The sequence below is a fragment of the Grammomys surdaster genome, unplaced genomic scaffold (assembly GCF_004785775.1).
Source record: "Grammomys surdaster isolate TR1022 unplaced genomic scaffold, NIH_TR_1.0 126219, whole genome shotgun sequence".
NCBI classification, from domain to species: domain Eukaryota; kingdom Metazoa; phylum Chordata; class Mammalia; order Rodentia; family Muridae; genus Grammomys; species Grammomys surdaster.
Genome location: NW_021621022.1, coordinates 8,113,894 through 8,136,365, shown reverse-complemented (window position 1 = coordinate 8,136,365; position 22,472 = coordinate 8,113,894). Strand labels below are relative to the sequence as shown.

Genomic DNA, 22,472 nt, shown 5'->3' with positions numbered 1-22,472 from the left:
TTATTGGTTGGCTTCCCATTTCTCTCCCATCTGGGATGGGGCCTAACCATCTACCTGTCTGCTGGTTGCTCATCCCCCACCCGACACAGTGGTGAAACAACGCTTACAGATGTACAACTCACAGCACCAGTCAGCCCTCAGTTGTATCCGGACAGTGTGGCGGACCGAGGGGTTGGGGGCCTTCTACAGGAGTTACACCACACAGCTGACCATGAACATACCCTTCCAGTCTATCCACTTCATCACCTATGAGTTTCTGCAGGAGCAAGTCAACCCTCGCCGGGACTACAACCCACAGTCTCACATCATCTCAGGAGGCCTGGCCGGTGCGCTGGCTGCAGCTGCCACCACCCCGCTGGATGTCTGCAAGACCCTCCTCAACACGCAGGAGAACATGGCACTCTCCCTAGCCAATGTCAGCGGCCGGCTGTCAGGCATGGCCAATGCCTTCCGGACGGTATACCAGCTCAACGGCCTCGCTGGGTACTTCAAAGGCATCCAGGCTCGAGTCATCTACCAGATGCCTTCCACCGCCATCTCCTGGTCTGTTTATGAGTTCTTCAAGTATTTCCTTACGAAGCGGCAGCTGGAGAATCGAACTCTGTACTAAAGGAACAGGGCAGTGGGAAGTGGTTCCGGCATCTTTTGTTCCAGCTTCATCCTCTTGTTCTTGCACCCAGGTCTGGTCCTGAAGGGTGCTTGCGCCGGGCCCTTCGTTCCCTGGTGCCTTAGAAAGGGAGGACCGGCCTCCACTGTCCAGCACGCTGTCTGTGGGGACATCTGAGGTGGTGGTAGGCGGGAGAAACTTGGGGAAAGGGAGGAGTTGCTTTTTTCTCCTCCTTCCTCGAGAGGAATGTAGCTTTTCTGCCTCACTGTGGTCTTCTCCCTAGATCTTTAGATCACACCGAAGAGGCAAACAGTGACACAGTAAAGAAAAAGTTTATGTACATAAAAGTACCATTACCCAGTCTGAAATAGGTGGATAATGTTTATCCTTTATTTTTCTACATAGAGATTTTTGAAATTGTGTGTGCTTGTGTGTGTCCATAAATAATATTAGAGTTGGGAATGATGGGCTTTTTTTTTTTTTTAAATAAGAGAGTTGAATTCTTCCATCATGAGAAGTAAAACAAACAACAACAAAAAACACAAGGAAAAAAGGCACCAAAGTAATAAATGGCTTTATGTGGCCTGAAATTGTGTGTAGCGCCCCTCCCATGGGAGTTTAACTTGAATGTAAAATAATAAATACAAAGTTTATATTTTGAATTTCTCTTTTCATGGGGAGAAAGGTACGTTGAAACAAATCAAAATAGTCTATCACTTGGAGCTTTTTTTTTTTTTTAATACAGCCATCCCCCGCGTGCCTTTTTGTCTTTTTAAGACTTCCAGGACCAAAAGTAGGGTCCTGGGGCATTTTCCTCCTTCTGTGGACACCCCCCGTACAGTCCTCAGCAGCCTGGCTGTCCCAGTAGAATAAGAATGGCTGGCCTTAACCTTCCGTGTGAGTGATGTGAACTTGTGCCTCCCTGGTCAGCTCTTAGCACTGGAAATGCCACCGTCTGCCTAGCGAGTCGGTGAGATAGTTTCTGCCTTTGTCTTAGGAATAATTTCTGTAGCAACCTCCTTCTTGGGCACTTCTGCTAACCTGGTCTGTAAGTTTTTATATCCATCCCCTGTTGACCCATTTCCCTTGCAGTCTAGGGATTTTGAGTATTTCTGTCACTCGTCTGTCTCCTGCTCTGTTCCAGCTGCATGACTTTCACATCATAGCCTCTTAATGCACTGAAGCCAGCCCCCAGCCGGGACTGAAGCCTGCAGTGACCCTCCGCCCCTCCAGAGCTGCCCAGCAGCCTTGTCTCATCTTGTGTCACTTGAGGACCTATGTCCTCTCTGCTTTGTTTCCTGAAGTGGAGTCAGATCATCTCAGAGAAAACACAAGCCTGTGTCTGTGTTGTCCAGTCTCTCATCCTCATGAAGATGACAGGATGGTCTCAGTTTCCCTCTTCCAACTGTCTTCGAGTAAGCAGGGAATACACTTGTGTTTTCATTTCCATGGGCCCTGGTCTCCTTTGGAAGCCTTGGCTAGCATGCTCCCTCCCTGGGGAGGCTTAGACCTTGAGTTCCCATGGATGGTCATGCTTCCTGGGAAGAAATTCAGCTTGTACTTGGAGAATTTTCACTCAGTGCCAGTGGTTACAGACTTTCGGTTTTGTCTAGCGAAGTTACACACTGGTCAGCTGACTTCTTCTTTTTCCTCCTCCTCCTCCTCCTCCTCCTCCTCCTCCTCCTCCTCCTCTTCCCCCTCCTCCTCCTCTTCCTCCTCCTCTTCCTCCTTCTCTTCCTCCTCCTCCTCTTCCTTTTCCTCCTTCTCCTCTTCCTCTTCCTCTTCCTCCTCCTCCTCCTCTTATCCTCCTCCTTCTCCTCCTCCTCCTCCTCCTCTTCTTCTTCCTCCTCCTTCTCCTTCTTTTCAGAGAGAACTACCTCTCTCAAGTACTTTCACATGTTCCATGAGGGCTTCCTGGCTGGTTGCAAGTTTCTGTCTTACTGATGTCCTGGGCTGCCTGTCAAATTGTAGAGTCTAAAGTCAAATATAAATCAAACCCTAAACTATTCCTACACCACCCTTTGATACACTGATGACTAATCCTGCTACAAAGACAATATTTTCCCTTGGATTTTCTCTACAGTTATCTAATACTGGGGTAGCCCCTTTGGTCAGGGTCTTGTAAGGTAGGACCAAGACTTCAGAACTCTCTGGGCTTGAAGCCCAGGGGTCCTTTCCTAGATATCCCCTCCCTATGATTGGTCAGTCTGCAGGAGGACAGCTTTTTAACCTGCCCGCCCCATCCAGTCAGCCTAAGGTTGAGCCAGTGATGAGTCTGCGAAAAAGTTGTTAAAAGTTAGGAAGCACTCAACAAAAGTTCTGTGGGAGTCAGTCCCCCTGCTTAGCTCCAAAGTTGAAATTTTTCTTGACCCCCACAAACATGATAGTGTGTGTGTTGATTGTACTTTTTGATATTGCAGAGTTCTAGATAGGAAAATGCTTCCCCTTCCAGTGACTAGATTAGGAGAGCTATAACTTATCTTGGTCATTGGCATCTTTGGAGTGACATCCAAGGATGGACAATCCCACCTGGGTACAATGATAATACTTTAGCTGTGTGTGTGTGTGTTCAGATCATGTGACAGTCAGCCATTTAATAGATGAGTGTTAATTTATTATAGACAAATATTGATCTTTTAAAAATGGGATGCTCTTAATTCATGACTTTTTAAAGAATTGAATTAAATATAGCTACTTTTATGTGCACTCGTTCCCTTCCTCTGCCCCCCACCCCGTCTCATGTCTTACAACTATTGCCCTCCAATGTCACCCCAGGGCTATATCTCCAACATACTGCTATGTCATTAAGGTTTTATTTAACTTTATTTATGGATAATTTTGTCTGTGAACAACAAATGTGCCGCTGCCAGTCACACAGTGTGTGGGATAAGAGTGGCCCAGTGTTGCTTTCTGGATGTCTTAAAAATGCCTGTGGTCAAGATTGTTTTTGCCTTTGTGGCCTTTGGGTCTGGGGAGCAGCAGTGTGTTCACATGTGTGGATGTCTGTTGTGCTGCTACAGTTGTAACACTGGAGCTGGAGAAAATAAAGCATTGATCCTGAAAGCGTTGTGGGGTCTTTGTGGGGATGCAGAAGGGTCAGGAGAATGGATACAGAGGCTGGAAAATAGCTGAGTTGGAAGCAGATCATCCTGCCAGCAGAGGGCGCTCATGTACATCACACCACCTAGAGGCCTCCTGCTTGGCTTTGAACACCTGGAGGATGGCTCCCTAAGCCCCAACCCCACTCTTTGCACATACCTCTGTGGAGAGTCAGTCAGGAACCTCTTACAGAGAAAGCCTCAGTCGACCAGAGTCCACATTCCCAAAATATCACAGCCAAAGCCAGAGAGTAGAACTTTCCCAAGAGGTACAGGTGAAGAAGCATGAAAGGAAAATGATTTGAGAACTCTGGACTTTATTCCCAGAACCAAGGCCAAAGATCTGCTCAGTATGACTGCCGAGTCACTACCAAAAGGTACAAAGTGAGAATGGAGGCTAAGTCTGGGATCCAGCCATGCACACAGATGCCAGGTGGGCAAAGGTGCTGGGCAGACAGTACCAGGGAACAGCTATCTGACTTGTCTTCTCTTACCCATAGCCAGCTCCGAGCTACTCTATGTCCCTTGTGGCTGGTAGCTGCTGCGTTTTGGTGTGGGGTGTAGGGTGGGTCCAATGTCTCTACTCACTCAACCCAGTCTGCCCACCTGCCTCAGCTGGCAAACACGTGGTAACTGTGGTGAGCAGAAGTCATGCCGGAGCTGTGGGGTAGAAGCATGAAATGCCCTACACTCATAGGCCATGCAGTTTAGTAGAATATGAAGACAGCCAGCCCTGTTGTTGCAGACCTGTAATGTCAGCTACCTGGGAGGCAGGTAGTGACAAATTCAAGGCCAGCAGGGACTGAAGAGTGAGATTAATAAAGCCACCTTGAGTAGCTTAGTGGGGCAGGCTGTGTGGGTGGGAGACCTGGCTCAATGATTTAAAGCACCTAGCATTCTTACTGAGGACCTGGGTTCAGTCCCTTAACACCATAGGTGGCTTACATCCATCTGGAACTTTGTTTAGGGAATCTGATGGCTTCCATGGTTATCTGCACTCTCGTGCACGTAGCCCTCCACACATATACCTAACTGAAAACAATTTTAAAATCTTTTGAAAGTGTAAAGTGGGCTAGGGTTGAGCTGAGTATCTGAGTGCTTGCCTAGCATGTCTGAGAGATTCTGGCTCAGTCCCTAGCGTCTCATTGATACAGTTCAGTCCCCTTCCCCAAGACGGCAGTGCTCGGTAGGTTACAGGCAGCATGGGACCTCTTTATACACTCTTGGTCGGATTCACTGGTTCTCCCCAGCCCGTAGGGGCTGAAGTTACTCTGGCCTGGCTCCCCAGTGCTCATGTTGCATTTCTTCCCATGCAGGGATGTTATGCTGGACATTTGCATTCTGCTCCAGTGGGGCTGTATTTACCACAGAAACTAGCAGTTTTTTTACAGGTCTGGGCATCTGCCTCCCTGAGAGTACACCAGGCTAGTCCATAGCATGTGTTTAGTGTGAAGTACGATTTCGTGGAGAGGGATAAAGCTGGTTTTCACCTTGGGGTCTTGGTTAGTGCTGCCTCTCTTTGCTCCTGGCCTATCCTCTACTACTCAGAGCCCTCTCCACAACAGTATTCCTGCCCCCCCTCCAAGTCCCTAAAAGGATGAGTTTTCTTTTCTTCTCAGCTAAAAATCTCCTGTTAGTGGGTAACTGCTCTCCTGATGCTTAAGGAGAGCCCTTGGTGGGATAGCTGCCTCAGAGGAGGTGGCATGAATGTTTCAGAGGAGAATGTCATTCTCCCCACGCTGCCCACCAGACTTAGCTATGTGTGTGGGTGGGAAAGGGGAGAGGAATCGAGGAGGATTATTACCAAGTGCCATATCTGGTCTAAGGCTGAATATAGAAGCCTTAGAGTGAGGATGGGTTGGGAAAGGAAAGCTTGGGACATAGCCACATTGTTTTGTAGTTTTGTCTATAATAAGCTGTATAAACATTTAGCCTGCGGTTTTTAATTCTAAAACAATTGTGTATGTGTGTTGAGGGGATGGGCAGGTATCCATGGAGTCCAGAAGAGAACACTGGATTCCCCTGAAGCTAGAGTTATAGGCAGTTGTGAGCCACCCAATGTGGCTACCGGAATCCAAACTGATGTCCCCTGCAAGGGCAACATGCGCTCTTACCCACAGGACGATCTTTCTACCCTCTAGGTTGTTTCTTCCTCCTCCTCCCATCCTCAGGCTCTTCCTACTCCATCTTTTTCATTCTCTCTCTCCTCCTCTTTCTCCCCTTTGCACTGTGAGAAAAAGTCTAACTAAAGCAACCCCTAATGAAGGGAAGACTGTGACTTATGGTATAGGGAGATGTGATCCATCGAGTCAGGAAAAGCAGGGGTGTGTGAGAGAGGCTTGCTCACTTCTGAGAGGGAGGGAACAGAGAGATAAGAAAAGAGCAAGAAACAGCAGGCAGAACCACTGGTGCCATCCTTATCCCCTTCTTACAGGTAGACTCCACCTCTCAAAGATTCAACAACCCCCCACCCCCAAGAATGTCACCAGCTGAAGATCAATCGTTTAAGCACTCGTTTGTTGGAGACATTTCACGTTCAACCCATAACACTGCCTTTACAAGAAGTTTGACCCAGAAGTACCAAGTTATGGGGTGATGCTGTCATTGGAGAAACCCATGGCATAGAAGTCACAGGGAGAGTGGGGTTAGTGAGCATCCTCAGTAGTTTGGTGACATAATGGATTTCCTAGAAGGATGCCTAAGAGGCAAGCAAAGAAGTCTTGAGTTGCTGAACAAAGCTCACAGGCTTTGGGAGGTGAGGCTATGGGGCTAGGTGAGAAATGCCACTGAAAGGAAGGAGGGCCTTACTGAAAGGACCAGCAGGTGGCAGCAGAGGGGCTGAGACCCAGGCATACCATAGGCACAGCTACTTGAAGAGGTTCTGGTATCTCCATGCTGAGGTTCTGTTCCTGGAGACAGCTTCCTTGGAAGGGTCATAGTAGTCACACTCTTGTCCCTAGCCTCACATTGAAATGTCCCAGAGACACTAGAGATCTCTGAGGTTTGAACTTGCCTCCCCTCTCAAAGAATACCCACCACCTTGCTGAAGAGGGTCCCTTGGAGGGTGCTGTTAGCCTGGGCCAACAGTCAATCACACATATGCTATGCTTTGACCGTGACCGGTTGATGAAGTAGTGCAGTGACCCTTCCCTTTTCTTGATTGCACCAGTGTATAATCTGGGTTGAAATCATGTCCCAAACATGCCTTTTATTTATGTAGCCCAGGCTGGCCCCCAACTCATGATCCTCCTGCCTTTGATTCCTGAGTGCTGGGATTTCTGATGTGAATCACCACCTGAGTTGAAAGCTTTTGAGTTGAGAGAAATACATGTGACTGTGGGAATGATTATTTCCATATTACTTCATATTCATGTCCCACATGTTCTGGGTGGGGTGGAGAGGCCACAAGAACAGAAAAGGGATGGAGGAGGGGTGAGGAAATAGGGTTGGGAGAACCATAAAACACTTTGTTCTAAAATGCCATAATGGTATCTAACACATTATATGTCGACTAAAACATATAATTTGGATATATTTATGTTTGTGGTTTTTTTTTTTACCTGTATGTGTATATGTACACCACTTGTGTGCCTGGTACCCTAAGAAATTAGAAGAGAAAGGCTCCCTAAAACTGGAGTTGTGGATGTTTGTGAACCATCATGTGGGGTCCAGGAAAGGAATCTGGGTCTTAGCGAGAACAAATGCTCTTAGCAACTGAACCATGTCTCCAGCCCCATATACTTATTTTTAAAGTTTTTTTTTAAATTGACCAGAAGTGCTCTTTTGACCAGAATTGCTCATGAAAATGAAATCTACTAATATGATGATTTAGAATGCAAAGGATTCACCAGCACAGCCCGCTGAATTTGTATAGCATTCTAAATTTGAATTTTTTTCATTAAAATGTCCTGAGTTATTCCAACCTCATTATTTCATACAGCTCGTTGGATGATGGCTATTCCTTTACTTCTTGGATGTTACTCACTGAAATCGTATTGGTCCTAATTTTCGTGGAAACGTCTGTAGTGTCATCTTTTTCACAGATGAGCATTCCCTCTGAGTGTTTGTCGTGAGTAATCCCACAGATAAGAGCAGAGAGTTTAGGGGACTTGGAAATGTGTGCATTGGGAATTGTGGCTGTTAGTGGGTACAGATCAGAGCAGAGACATATTTGAGGGTTTTTTTCTTTAAATTTTTCATTGACTCTTTGTGAGTTGCACATCATACACCCCAATCCCACCCATCCATGCTTTTGTATATGTCCTCTGTCCTTGCAGCCTACTCTCAAAAGAAAATAAAAAACAAAAACAAAAAAAATAAAAAACATAAAAATCTTGTCGTGGAATTTGTACTCCGTCACAGTGTGTCCCACAGTACACCCCTTTGCCCACGCTTCTTTACTTGCAAATGTTCATTGCAGTGAGTCGTTGGTCTGGTCTGGGGCCTCTGGTTTTTACTACGCCATCAGTACTGGATGGATCCCTGTACTGATATAGGGACTCCTTTCAGCTATCCTGTTATTGCCCTGTGTCATGGAGATCCTGCAGCTTTGGGTTTGCAGGATGGGCCCTTTCATTCACTCCAGTGATTCATAGATGAGGTAGATGCTGGGATCAAAGCCCTGGGTCTGAGCCAGGGTGATAGCTGACTTGGTCAGACCACTAGCTCTCCCACACCCATGCCAAAGCTCTCCAGTACTGCCCCAGCTAGCTTAGCCAGTGCTGCAGCCAGCAAGGGGCAGGAACTGCTCTTCCTCTCTCATGCCCTCAGGCTGCTCACAGTCACCTCCACCACCTCCACCACCAGGGCCAACTCCACTGTGCTGCCCAGGTGCAGTGCAGGACCTGTTCTCCTCTGTGCTGCAGCTGTTGATGGACAGTGCAAACTCTCCCACTCTCATGATCCGGGGCCTAGCTCTCCAGACTGCCGCAGGTAGTAAGAGAGGAGGGCATCTCCTCCACACCCACCCCACCCCATGGCAGACAAATAGTCTGGCCCATATTTGAGGTTTTAATGTGGTTATACACTGCTCTCACTGGGCTAGTTAGTACATGTAGCTTAGGGAATGCGATTTTATATTTGCTTCCCAACTCAATCCCTAATTTCTACTTCTGGCCACGAGGTGGTATCTGATCTTCCTTGATGCTGAAGTCAAGCATCTCATCTTCTGTAGCTCAACCAGGAAACTCCACCAAACCCAGCTCCTCATGCTTTCTGTTTCTGTACCTCTTGCACCAGACAGGATTCCTAAAGAGTTTGGTTAACATGTTTTCGTTGAGGAGGCTTGTATTGGGTCAGTCTTATCTGGGCTAAGATACAAATATGTACTTTCAATGTTTTTAGTTCATCTTTGATTATCTTTCACAGTCTCCTTTTTACAGCCTAGAATAGAAGCATATTGTACTTTTACAAGTGCCTGTTATAGGCTGCACACTGGTTAGCTTGTAAGTGGGACATTCCAGAGGAGCCTTCTCATGAGTCCACCTTTCAGCTGGGTATACACAGGGTACACACATGAGATACCCATTGAAGGAAGCACATGAGTGCAGTTGTCTCGGTTCTAGACTTGTGTTAAGTGTACGATCTCTAAATCCATGGGGATCATATTTTTTAGATTTTCTAATTTTATGTGTCTGAGTATTTTGTCTGCACATATATGTGTATGTCATGTACTTACTGGCAGAGGTCAGGAAAGTGTGTCAGATCCCTTGGACTGGAGTTACAAGGGATGGTTGTAAGCCATTATGTGGGTGCTGGGAACTGAACCCGGATCTCCAGCTTCCAGATCCCCGCCACATAGAGGATTAAGATTGACAGATTCTTGCAGTTGCCAAGCTTCAGAGGACATTGTGCAGGTGGGGAAAGGTAAGGGGTGAGGGTAAGGGCGAGGGTTCTGGCTTCTGGCATCTCCCCCTTCTCTGTTTAGTTAGAGAGAATAGCAGGGAGACCATAACTCAAGCAATGTACCATATCTTCTGAAGAACAGCAGGTAGATCATAATTCAAGGCAGTGTACCGTATAGACCATGACATGTTTCAAGGCACAGGCCAAGAAGATTTTGTACTTTTCCACCACCTGGCCCCTCTTACCCCATCCCCTTGTAAAACATGCTATAAAAAAGCATTTCATGTTCAAAAAAAAAAAAGATTGACAGATTCTCCCTTATGTTTTTCATGGTAATGTTACCACATTGGAGTAAATCCCCAAATAAATGGACTGCATAGTTGGGAAAGGATTCACAGGGGGTGGGGTAGGTGGTGATTCTTGTTTAAAATAGTGGATGTGCCACACTCTCCCTAGCACTGGGATTACAGGCAACTGTCACCACCATATCCACCTCTGATCTGTATGTTCTTGGAAAGAAATTTTTGGACAAGGGCATATAGACCAGGGAGAACAAACAGCTTCCAAATGTTATGAGCAAGGTTTACGATGACAGAGCATCATGTAATCATTGAGACAGGCTGATCTGTTTTGGTTTTGTACCTGTGTGTGTATTTTCACAGGTATGTGTGTGCACGTATGGGAGCCAAAGGACAGCCTCTGGTGGTGCTCTTTGGATGTTGTGATGGCCATCCTTGGTTGTCAACTTGACATCCGTGGGACGAGGGAGCTTCAACTAAGAAGCTGCCTCTATCAGATTGGCCCGTAGGTTTATCTGTGGAACATTGCCTTGACTGCTAATTGATGGAGGAGGGCCTAGCCCACTGGGTAGTGCCACCCTGAGCAAGTGCTCCTGGGCTACACAGGAAGGAGGTGAGCTGAAGCAGGAGGCCAGACAGTAAGTAGCTTTCCTCCCTGGTTTTGCTTTAGCCTCTTGCCTTGAGTTCCTATCTTGACTTCTCATTATGAGGAACTGTAACCTGCTACAACAAACCCTTTCCTTCCCAGTCTGCTTTTGGTCATAGTGTTTATCATAGCAAGAGAATACAAACTAGAACAGTGGTTGTCCATCTTGTTTTTGAGACAAGTTCTTTCACTGCCCTCAAACTTGCTGCTAGGCTGGCTGGCCAGTGGAGCCTCATACAGTCCCTGTGTCAGGTGTAGAAGTATCAAACCTTGCCTGGCTTACTAATACGGTTCTGGAGTTTGAACTTTGCTTATATGGCAAGTGGTTTATGGGGGAGCTATCCTCTTAAGTCCCCAAATTGGCCAATCTCCTTCCAACTAAATGTCTGGAGACAAAGCTCTGACCTGCTGTAACTGCAGTTGTGACTTAGTTAATTATGGGCTCTGTAGCCATGAGACTTGGGTCTGAATGGCCACTTTCTGGTTGAAGAGGCTTTGGTCAAGTCATCAGGAATTTCTGTGCTTACCTTCCCTCTGTGCACCACAAGATAATAAAGGTTGCAGCAAAGATACCATGAATAATACAAGTGCAACAGATCCATCACAGGTGTTAGAACTCCGTCTTCTATTTGATTCAAAGGTGTGAGGCGATGGTTGGTTGAAGCACAGCGAGCTGACTGGGCCTTGGAAAGGGTCCATTTCTGGATTCCTGTGTGCAAGGCTGTTGTCTGCATTGTTTGCGCTGTGCACTAGAGGTTTAGCGCTTTGGATAACAGCTTTACAGAGGAAGATAGAAACGCCTGAATGCCAAAAAGAAAATGGCTGGGTTTCAAACTGAATACAGGCAAAAATCCTAATTCATGAATATTTCATGATATATCATGCTAATGCACATCAAACATTTTATCAGTTTGATAAAATGATAGGAATTATACAGTCACATAGAAATTGTATTTCATGTGAGTAATGCATAAGATTTAAAATGGTGGTTTGCTGTGAGATGAGGACTCAGAAGTAGGAGCCCCACACGCATATGAAGCTCAGAAGACAGTCGTGATGGAGGCCAAGCGTCCAGCAGACTCACACCTGCTAAAGGCTCACACAGATGAAACTCTCTCTGCTCTTTCTCCATTAGCCCTTTGCTGTAAACGCACTAGTCCCTTCCATGAAGGCTCCACCTCCTTACCTTATCACCTTCTTTGATGACTGGCTTTGGCTGTCAATGTAGCTGCCAATGTTCAGCTGTGGGGGTGTGCAGAGAGAGGTGACATATGGGATAGTGACTGGGGGTGATGAGAGACATCCACTCGGATTGTGGGCAGCTCTGTCCAATACACTACAAGTCCAGAAGGAGAAATCTGGAGGATGCCAGTCCAGGTCTGTACTCTATTCTCCCTGGGTGAGTAGGTTGATCTTTTTCCTAGGGGGCTGGAGAGATGACTCTGCAGTTAAGAGCACTTACTGATCTTAGAGAAGACTAGGGTTCAGTTCCTAGCATGGTGTGGCTTCAGCTTCAGGGGCTCAAATGCCATCTTCTGGCCTCCTTGTGCATTGTACACTCATAATGCATATACATACATGCAAGCAAAACACTCAAACACATAAGAGAAAAGCAAATAGACCTTCTAAAATCATAATTAAAAAAATTGGTAGTCACTGATCCCACCCAAAAATGAAAAGGAAAGAAGAAAATAAGCCATAGTGGTAGCCATTGTTTAATGTCCTAACAATCTAGCAATTTCTTATTTACTACATATATCCTTTAAGTATATTATTCGCCAGTAGAGTTGTGGTCCCATTTTCCCGTTTAAGGAAGCTGTGTTCTATGGATAGGATCCTGATGAATCTATGGGGCCTGCTGGGTGGAAGAGGCAGCAAGAAGAATAAAAAGAAGAGAGATACCTGTAAGACAAGGCTCCTAGAAATGGTTCTGACATTCCGCAATAACTTGAATGCCTACCTGCCCCCACAACAACTTTGTGCTAAGACAGACTTAGTGGCTGGAGGGATTGGCAAGCATGTGTGCTCATACCTGTTTGTGGTTCAGGAGGGGTCTAGGTTGTTTCTTTACAAAAAGAGACTTCAAATTGTTGAAGGAGCCAACCCAGTCTTGCTTTCTGAGGCACTCCCTGCCCATTTATTATGCTGTGTGATTAGTAACAATGTGATTTGCATCCATTGTTTTTCTCAGGAAGTTACTGAACAAAGTGAGGGATACCCTCCTAGGAGGGACCAAGGCAGAGGTGTCTTCCGGTGTTTGAAGAACCACTGAACCTGAAACAGCTTGGGGGAAGCAAGGCCTGAGGAAATGTGTCCAGGATGTACAGACTGGCCAGGTGGAGCACCTGCGCTAACTTCCGGCCTGGAAGAAGCCAGGAATAGGAGTGGAGAGTTTACCTGGTGTATTCAACAGGTGTCATCTCCGACATACATCGCTGAGCACGGTACTGAGACAAAGGCGACTTCCTCCTCCTCCTGAACCCCATGTTTGCTCTTGGCATCTGAGCAGATCTAAAGCTGGCAGGCTGATAGGAAGGATGTGGCCAGGATCTGGCTCCCTGGGGCTCAGGCCCAGTGATCTCACACTGTGAACACAGTTTGAAAAACGTCAAGGCACTTGTGGTCCACCTCCAGTGTTCTTGTTGCTCACACTGGCCATGTTGAATTTCTCCAGTGAGAGGTCCTGGGGTAGTAGAACTGTCCAGCAGGACTCCAGCTCCTTTTCTTCTAGGCATAGATCTCATATGAGCCAGACCAGGAAGTCCAAATCTGTTTATGTAGAAAACAGAAGTATTATATGTGTTTACCTGGGTTACATTGCAAGACTTCTAATACCACATTGCAAGGTGAGTTCCCTTGGTGACTTCTAAGAAATTTAAATTTAAGAGAATTCAGTCAACATTCAGCTCTTAGATATTGCGTGTATTGTTTTAATAGATGAGCACATGAAGTAGAAAATTTAAATAACCTTAAAATTTTTATGTTTGCATAGGAATAAATCACAATTTTTGGTCTTAGCTCTCTGTATTTTAAGAATTAGATTAAGAGTTGTCTAATTACTACAATATCCAAGGCACAGAATTGCTGTAGACTCTCAAAATTCCCTTGTGCTACCTTGGGATTGCTAATTACTCCTTCTGGCCTTCACCTTGAGCAAACTGTTCTCATTCTAGACAGACTTGCCTGTTTCAGAATGATATGTGATGTATAGACTATCAAATATGCCAATCTATCCATCTAGTCTCTAATAAAAGATTATTTATATCACTCTTGCTTTGGATTATGAGTACAACTGATCTAATCATGTACAAGTAAAATTTCGTGTCAACGAAAGTTTTTTTTTCTATTTATTTTTTTATGTGAATTTCTATATTTCTGCTTGTTTGTATATGTACCATGTGCATGCAGTGCCTGTGGAGGCCAGAAGAGGGCGTTGGATCCCTGGAACGGAAGTTACAGGTGGTTGTGAGCATCTGTCATGTGGGTTCTGGTCCTCTGGAAGAGCAGCAAGTGTCTTCACTGCTGAGAAATCTCTCCAGTCCCAAGTTTTCTTTAAAAAAAAAAATCACTGTATGTTTCTATTGTACATGGTTCTGTTACATAAGGACTTTTGTGCATTGAGCATATTCCCTCTGGCCTCCTCCCATTTCCACTAGGCTCCTCTGTCTTCCTTGACAGTTTACCTTCTACTTTCATGTCATACATACTCACGTGTATATTCTATGCATTTATATAAAATCAATCAGATTTTATATAGATGTTCTACTTTTATCTGAGAGAAAATATATTGTCTTCCTGAGACTTGCTTAATTCATTTAATGTGATTATGTACAATTGCATCCATTTTCTTGCAAACAACATTAAAAAAAAATCAGTGTTTTGGACACTGATTAATCAATCTTCATGTCTGTCTTTGTGCCAGTACCTTGTTTGTTAGTCTAACTAAAAAATTCTTGTCATATTGTTTTTCTTGCTCAGGATTGCTTTGGCAATCTAGGGCCCTTTGTAGATTCATATGAGGTTTAATATTTTTCTGGCTCTTCAAAGAATGATGCTGGAATTTTGATGGGATTGCATTGGATACGTAGACTGATTTATATATAGCCATTTCCATGATGTTAATTTCTCAGTCCCTCTTCTCACTCTTGGGAATATCCTCAGTGTACATACAGGATGGTGACATCTCTTTCAGCCCTAGAGAACTGATTCCCGTTGTCCTTAGACTTCCATGAATCCTCTTGAGAAATTAGCAGTCATTCAAACTGATGTGTTTTACTCACCATTTGCTGTTTGTGTGGCTGTTTTTAAATATTATTTGTTTCATATTTGTTTTTTTTAATAAGCTTGATTACAGTTTGTTGGTTTTTGTTGAGTTTGTGTGTTGTTGGGTTGCACTGAAACTTGTAAATTTATAGAATGCTGTCTTTCACAGCATTTAGGAAGTTTTTACCCCCACGCATTTCTTGACATTTTGGTTGTGCTCAAGTCCCTCACCTTTTATTCTGTTACACTAATGGCATGAATATTAGAACTCTTGTCGTGTGTGTGTGTGTGTGTGTGTGTGTGTGAGAGAGAGAGAGAGAGAGAGAGAGAGAGAGAGAGAGAGACAGGGCGGGGGAAAGATGGAGACATAGAGGAGGGAAAGAGAACCTCAGATATCATTTTGCAAGAACACTACACACCTTCTTTGAGGCAGAATCGCTCCTTAGCCTGGAGTTTACCAATTATACTATCTGAGCCAGTGAGTCTCAGGGCTGATTTTTGTCTCTGCCTACCCAATGCTGGAATTATGAGTGCATACCACCATGACCCATTCTCCACACAAAATGTGAGTGCTTTTGATATCTCATAACTTTCTCAGACATGATTTCTATCTTTCATATCCTTCCTTCCTTCATTTCTTTCTTTCTCTCTCATCCTTCCTCCCTCTTCCTCCTCCTCCTCCTCTTCCTCCTCCTTCTTTTTGCTGTCTCTGTCTGTCTCTCTGTCTCTCTGTCTCTGTTCCTCTCTCTCTCTCTTTCTCTCTCTGTCTCTTTCCCTCTCTATCTATGTCTCTCTGTCTCTCTCTGTCTCTGCCTCTCTCTGTCTCTGTCTCTCTCTCTGTCTGTCTCTCTCTGTCTATGTCTGTCTCTCTCTGTCTCTCTGTCTCTCTGCCTGTCTCTCTCTGTCTCTCTGTTTCTCTGTCTCTCTGTCTCTGTCTGTCTCTCTGTCTGTCTCTCTGTCTGTCTCTCTCTCTCTGTCTCTCTCTCTCTCCCTCCCTCCCTCCTAAACTGGGAAATTACTGTTGATCAGTATCTAGGTTCATTTATTCTTTCCTTTTTATTTTAGTGTCTTGAATCCTGCTATTGGGCATGGTGGTGCACAACTGTAGCCCTACACTTGAAATATGGTAGCAGGAAATACTGCAAGCCCAAGCCCATCCTGCCTTACAGTCAAGATTGGGATGGAGGAAGGGAAAGAGTAAGGGAGAGAACTATTCTTACGTTCTTATCCAAGGCATTTATCTAATTTCAGAATGTAGTTCTTATTCCAACAGCTAAGATACCTCAGGGCTGGCATCTTTTAGTCGTCTCTTGAAAATTGGTGATAATTTCCTTGTTGACAGTGGGTAATGTTACATAGTATTAGGAGTCCTTGGTGTGTTGTGTTGTGGACTCCAGTCACATTAAAATCTTCTGGTGGTGTTGTTGTTTTAGTGGACAACTAACCTGTTGTCCTAGTCCAGGTTCCATTCAGTAAAAGAAGGGGATGTCCATTCTGTTGTCAACACCTTTGCTGGTCACTCTGAATCTTCACTCCTATGCGTGTGTCCCAATTCCAACTGTTTAGTTTTGGCTGTGATCATTGGAGGTTCTAATCACAGTTCTGCCCTCCTGCTCAGCTCTGTTCCACACCTGTGAGACTGAGTTATGAGCTTGGGGGTGTGAATGATTCTGAGCTCTGTTCCACACCTGGGAGATTCAGTGATGAGCCTAGGGTTACTAGTGCTTCAGACAGAATTACAGTATTTCATTCTCTACTTCTCTGTTTACAAAATTCTCCCGTCCTCAAATGCTGTGGATTTCTGTACCTGGTTCTTCTGGCTAGAAGTAGTTCTCTAAGAATCTTAGCCTCTCTCCTACTGTGATGTCATACAATTGTATGCAACTAAACTACCATGGATACAGAGTATCCATGAGAGAAACATGGTTGCGAATTGCTCCCACTCTCAGTATGTCAGGAACTTTTTTCCCATGCTTTTTGAGTCTGTTACTGGTGTCACTGTGTTGATGGTAGAGGTTTGTGACTGAACCTGATGTCAACACAAGGTCTGGAAGGGAGGGAGGGAGGGAAGGAGAAAGAGAGAGAGTGGAGGGAGAGAGATTTCTCTCATTTTTTTTCTGGGGGATACTTTTGTTCCCTAATCTGCTCTGAGATAAGCAGTTTCTTGGTATTTGTGCTCCCTGTATCCACTGTGCAGTTCAGTCAATGTGGTCCACCCTCGGGTCAAAGCCAGATTAAAGCAACAGAAGCAAAGAAAAACTATAAAACTCGCTATTGCTTTGATCAGTCTTGTCCACTCTTCAGGAGGTGAGGATTGAACTTAGGGCTTTTGTATTTGCTAGGCAATTGTTCTACCACTGAGCTAAATCCCAACCACATTGGCCCATCGTTAAGTTTGTCTTTCTTATCTTCCCGCTAGCTATATGGACTTCTCAGAGCCCACAGGGAGTTGTGTCTTATCTCTTGTAGAATTGTAATCAGTGGGAGAGAGAGGATGTAATGAATCTGCTCCTCTTTACCCAGGACTGGGATCCTTAGGCTGCTAATGTTTGATGAACAGGGCATCTTAGAAAGTATGAAGCTTCCACTGTGGCCATTTCTCTCCAGCTCCATACTTGCCTGAGCACTGGGAAACACAGACACTGCTTTTTCTGGAAACTTGGCATCAACCAGCATTCCTATACCTCACAGCCCTGCTAGCCTGGGTCAGGGCCAGGAGGCAGCATCTCTGATATCTGTCTTCTCCAGTACTCTTATGTTCCTAATGCTTGGAACGTCTCTCCCCACTCCCCCCACATCTCTACTTCCTTAAACTCTATGTTCCATCACACCCTCTAGAAACAAACTAAACAAGCACAGCATGGTCACCTCTCACAGTAGCCCATTTACCTTCTTGACTTAAGTTGAGTTTTAAACCCAGGGACACTTAGTTCCCTTACGTCTTCCCAAGAAGAGGTTGCTATTCATCTGTGGCTTCTTTTCACAACCCTGTCTTCCACAGATACACAAACCATCAGATGGAAAGGCTTTCATGCTTTCTCTTTATTAATGTTTTCAAGTTAGTGTACAAAGAGATGAATTTCCTTATGGCATAAATCCATATATATGTATATATATATATATATATATATATATATATATATATATATATATATGTATATATATACACACACACACACACACAGACACACACAATGCAGACAGGGGTATATTGTCCTCTGAGAGACTATACCCAGAAGCTGACTCAGACCAATATAGACACCCAAGACAAACAGTGGACTAAGCCTGAGGACTCTTATGGAAGAATAGGAGGAAGGATTGTGGGCTCTGAAGGGGATAGGAACTCCACAGGAAAACCAACAAAGTCATCTAACCTGGGCCCTTGGGGCTCTCAGAGTCTGAACCACCAACCAAAGAACATACATGAGCTGGACCTAGGCCTCCCCCGCTCATATGTAGCAGATGGGCAGCTTGGTCTTCATGTGGGTCAACTGGAATGGTAGCTATCTCATAAGCTGTTGACTGAATGTAGGATATGTTCTACTAGTTGGGATGTCTTGTCAGACCTCAATGGGAGGAGAAGCACCTAGCTTCATAGAGATTTGAAATGCCAAGGTATGGGGCGGGGATACCCAGGGAGACTACCACCTGCTCAGAGGAGAAGTGGAAGGGGAGGAGAAAAGGATTGTGGGGGAGGGTGACCAGGAGGGGAGCAGTGAATAGGATATAAAGTGAATAAGTAACAAAAAAATAAAATTTAAAAACAAAGAATATTATTTCATCACAAAAAAAAGAAAGAAAGAAAACCTAAAAGAAATGGATTAGTTCTAGATTCATCTGAAACATCACACTTAAACTGAGGAGAGACCAACAACTCAAGCAGATCTGTCACAAACAAGGAGACAGAGACAGCCAGAAAATGCTTCCAGTTAAAGACCACTCAGCCAGGTGGACTTACAGCAGAACTCCACAAAATTACCAGAGAAGAATTGCCACTAACATACTACAGTATTTCTAAAGGTTTTTTTTTAAATATCTTTCGTTATTTGATTTTCAAATACTAAAGAGGTAAGAAGGAGCATCTGAAACCCTTCAGTATAAGAAGATTGAACTATTTAACAATCTGAAAACAATGCTAAAACACTTTAAAATGTATATAGTGGTATGGACTATCTAAAAAGGATTCCAATAACATAGGAATGAATCAATAAATGGTATTGTGTGAAATTAAAAAGTTTCTGCACAGTAAGGGAGCTAATCACCAAAGTGAAGAGACAGCCCACAGACTAGAAATCAATCGTTGTCAACTACAGATGGGATGAGAGATTAGTTTCCAGACTGTATAAAGAACTCTGAAAATTAAGCAAACAAAAAAAATCACACCAATCAATAAGTGAGCCAATGAACTGAACATAGAGAATTCTCAAAGGAAGAAAAATAATCAATAAATATTTGAAAACATGTTCAGTATGCATGAACATCAGGGAAACATGAATGAGAACAGTTTTTCATTAACACATGTTAATTACACATAACCAATGGTTTTATTATGATATCATCATGCATGCGTAACTGCTTCAGAATTCCTCTGAGTCAGAATGGCGATTGTCAGGAAAAAAAAACAAAAAACAAAAATGAATACTGGTGAGGATAAGTGGAAAAACTAATCATTGCTGGTGGGAATGTAAAGTGGTAACGGCCCTGTGAAGTCTGAGGGTTCCGCACAACACCGGAAACAGAACTACCACGTGGCTCAGCTGCAAGACTTCCAGGTGTACACACTGATGGACTCTTAAGTCAGCCATGCCGCACGTGCTATGGTCACACCAGGCACAATAACTAAGATCTGAAACAAACTGTGCCCATTAACACATGCATGAGTAAAGAAAACGTGGTATGTACATATTCTTTTCATCTGTAAACAAAAATGAAATTATATTTGAAAGTGAATAGAGTTAGTGGTTGTTAAGTTAAACAAAATAAGCCAGTCAGAAAGAAAATATACTTTTTCTTTATGTGAAAAAAACATAAAATGGTTTTATGCCATGAGACGAGGGAGAAAAGAACCTTAAGGAAAAGGGGCAGAAGGTGCTAGAATTCATGTGACATGAAAACAGAAAGGGGACTATTTGAGGAAAGGAAGCAGACCAAAACAGAAGGCATATAGGAAATGGCAGTGGGGGAGGAAGATGAATAAGAACAAAGGAAATCTGCAACTGACAGGTGAGGAGATGGAGGGCATCTCTAGGACAAGAAAAGGACCTGGTATAAGGTAGGCACCCAAGAATCAGTGGGGGTAACCTTAGCTATGACTCATTTCATTGGGGATATGGCACCTGGAGAGGCCACCTCCTGCAGCAGGGAGCCCAGTGGATTGACAGAGACATCAATCCACTCACAAAACCTTCACTCCCCACCTTTTTTTTTTTTTAAGATTTAATGTATATGAATACACTGTTGTTCTCTTCAGACACACCAGAAGAGGGCATTGGATCCATTAAAGATAGTTGTGAGCCACATGTGGTTGTTAGAAATTAAACTCTGGTTTTCTGGTAGAGCAGTCAGTGTTCTTAACCACTGAGCTATCTCTTCAGGTCCTTCTTTTAGGTTTCTTAACTGAATCAAGTATAGGGTTTTCGAACTATTCCCTTAGAGTGTTCTGCATTTCTTTGGTGTCTGTTGTGATGTTTCCCTGTTCATCTCTGATTCTTTAGTGTTAACTTGAGTTTCATCTCTTGTTTGTCTTTGTAAAAGAACCATCTCTTGGGCTTGTTGGGTCTACTATAATATCACCATCAATTAAGGTTGATGAGAGGGCTGGAGAGATGTCTCAGAGGTTGGGAGCACTGCCTGCTCTTCCAGAGGTCCTGAGTTCAATTTCCAGCAACCACATGGTGGCTCACGACCATCTGTAAAGGGATCTGATGCCCTTTTCTGGTGTGTCTGAAGAGAGCAATAGTATACTCACATGCGTCAAATAAGTAAATCTTTAAGAAAAGGGGGGATATGGAAATGTATCTTTATATTGCTGATGCATGTAAAATAGAAATACTAGAAGGATACACTGAACACTGGTAAGAATTGGGAGAAGGGTTATGTGGTGGTTTGAATATGCTTGGCCCAGGGAGTGGCACTATTAGGAGGTGTGGCCTTGTTAGAAGAAGTGTGTCATTGTAGACATGGTTTTTAAGATCCTGTCCTCACTGTCTGGAAGCCAGTCTTTTCCTGTCTGTCTTTGGATGAAGAGGTAGAACTCTCAGCTTCTGCAGTCTCTTGTCTGTCTGGATGCTGCCATGGCCCCACTCTGATGACAATGGACTGAATGTGTTTGAACCTGTAAGCCAGCCCCAATTAAATGTTGTCCTTTATAAGAGTTGCCTTGGTCATAGTATCTCCTCACAGCAATAAAACTCTAAGACATGTTATAAATGGGTTACAACTGGGAGGTGAAGGCCAAGAGTGAAGAGAGACTTCGTAGGTGTTATTGGGTTAAATGATAAATCCTTTTTGCATCTTAAAATGTGTTCTTGTTGTTGGGAAGCATCCAGTGAGACTCCATTGGAAGTATTTGAGTCGTTAAATCCCTACTTGTTCATAAGAAATTGTAAAAAAAAAATTCACAGTAATTACAAAGAGTGTCTTACCAACGCACTGAACACGTAGCATCTGGATCAGTCCTGAGATAGTGAACGGAGAGAAGAGATGTCACAGTTGAACCCAATCTGTAAATGATGCAATTAAAGATGGGCCAGAGATAAGAACGAACTTGTATAAAGCTCAAGAACAACACTGGGAGACGGGAACACGACACAGTTCGGGGAGTTGGGCAGCTGCCTTTCACAGGACTTGGGTGAAGCCCTCAGAGCCTTTCAGGATACTCACCAAAATCTTTGGGAAGTTGTAGGATTCCAGTGCTTAACTATGTGCAGAGAAAGACTCTGTTTGGTGTGACACAGTCCAAGAGTCATCTGAGACAGAGAGTCTCCACTGAAGAATTGACTAGATGAAATCGGCTTGTGGGCGTGTCCGTGGGGACTGTCATGACTGTTGATGACTGAGGGCCCAACCCACTGGGAGAGGTGGCCTGGGGCTATATAAGAAAGCTAGCTAGTGTTCCTCCATTGTTTCTGCTGGAAGATCCTGCTTGAGTTTCTTCCCTGACTTCTTTGCATGATGGGCTGAGACTCAAAAGTGCAAGCTGAATAAATTCTTCCTCCATTCTTTCTCTTGGTCAAAGTGTTCTATCACAGCAAGACAAATAAACTAGAAAGGATTTCTAAATGGTGAGAGGAAATGATGGCATCCAAACACCTATTGCAGCTCAGAAGAGGACAGGTGGCCCCTGCTTCAATAGTGACTCAATCGGATCTTGAACTGCCTTATACTCTATGGCCATTCACTTGGCTGAGGCTAGCAGAACCCCCGCATGTGTCCTGGCCTTTTTCCTTTACCTGAACTGCTCACATGTGTCTCCATTTCAACATATGGATGAAGGTCACTGTATGGGATTTACAGAGAAATAGCTGTTCCATGAACTTCAGTGTAACCAAGAGTGTATAGTACTAATACATAAGAAACAACGTACTTAAGACAAATGAAATAAAAGCAGCGTTTTAGTGTTGTTAAACACCGAGTCACTTCGGAGACTTGCATTTCCTGGGTGTGTGTGAGCTTGTCTGTTTGAACACACAGCAGCCTGGCTTCATGACAACCTG

The 22,472-nt window shown here is 44.2% G+C and overlaps 1 protein-coding gene across 3 annotated transcripts in view; it reads left to right on the top strand.

The window, feature by feature from the left end:
• Positions 1-1,349, top strand: part of Slc25a37 (solute carrier family 25 member 37) — a 41,653-nt gene extending 40,304 nt beyond the window's left edge. For all 3 annotated transcript variants that reach the window (XM_028758783.1, XM_028758784.1, XM_028758785.1), the window contains one exon: positions 90-1,349. In XM_028758783.1, the coding sequence (XP_028614616.1) occupies positions 90-610 (521 nt within the window). In that variant the 3' untranslated portion in view covers positions 611-1,349. The remainder of the gene's footprint in view (positions 1-89) is intronic.
• Positions 1,350-22,472: the final 21,123 nt, after the last annotated feature.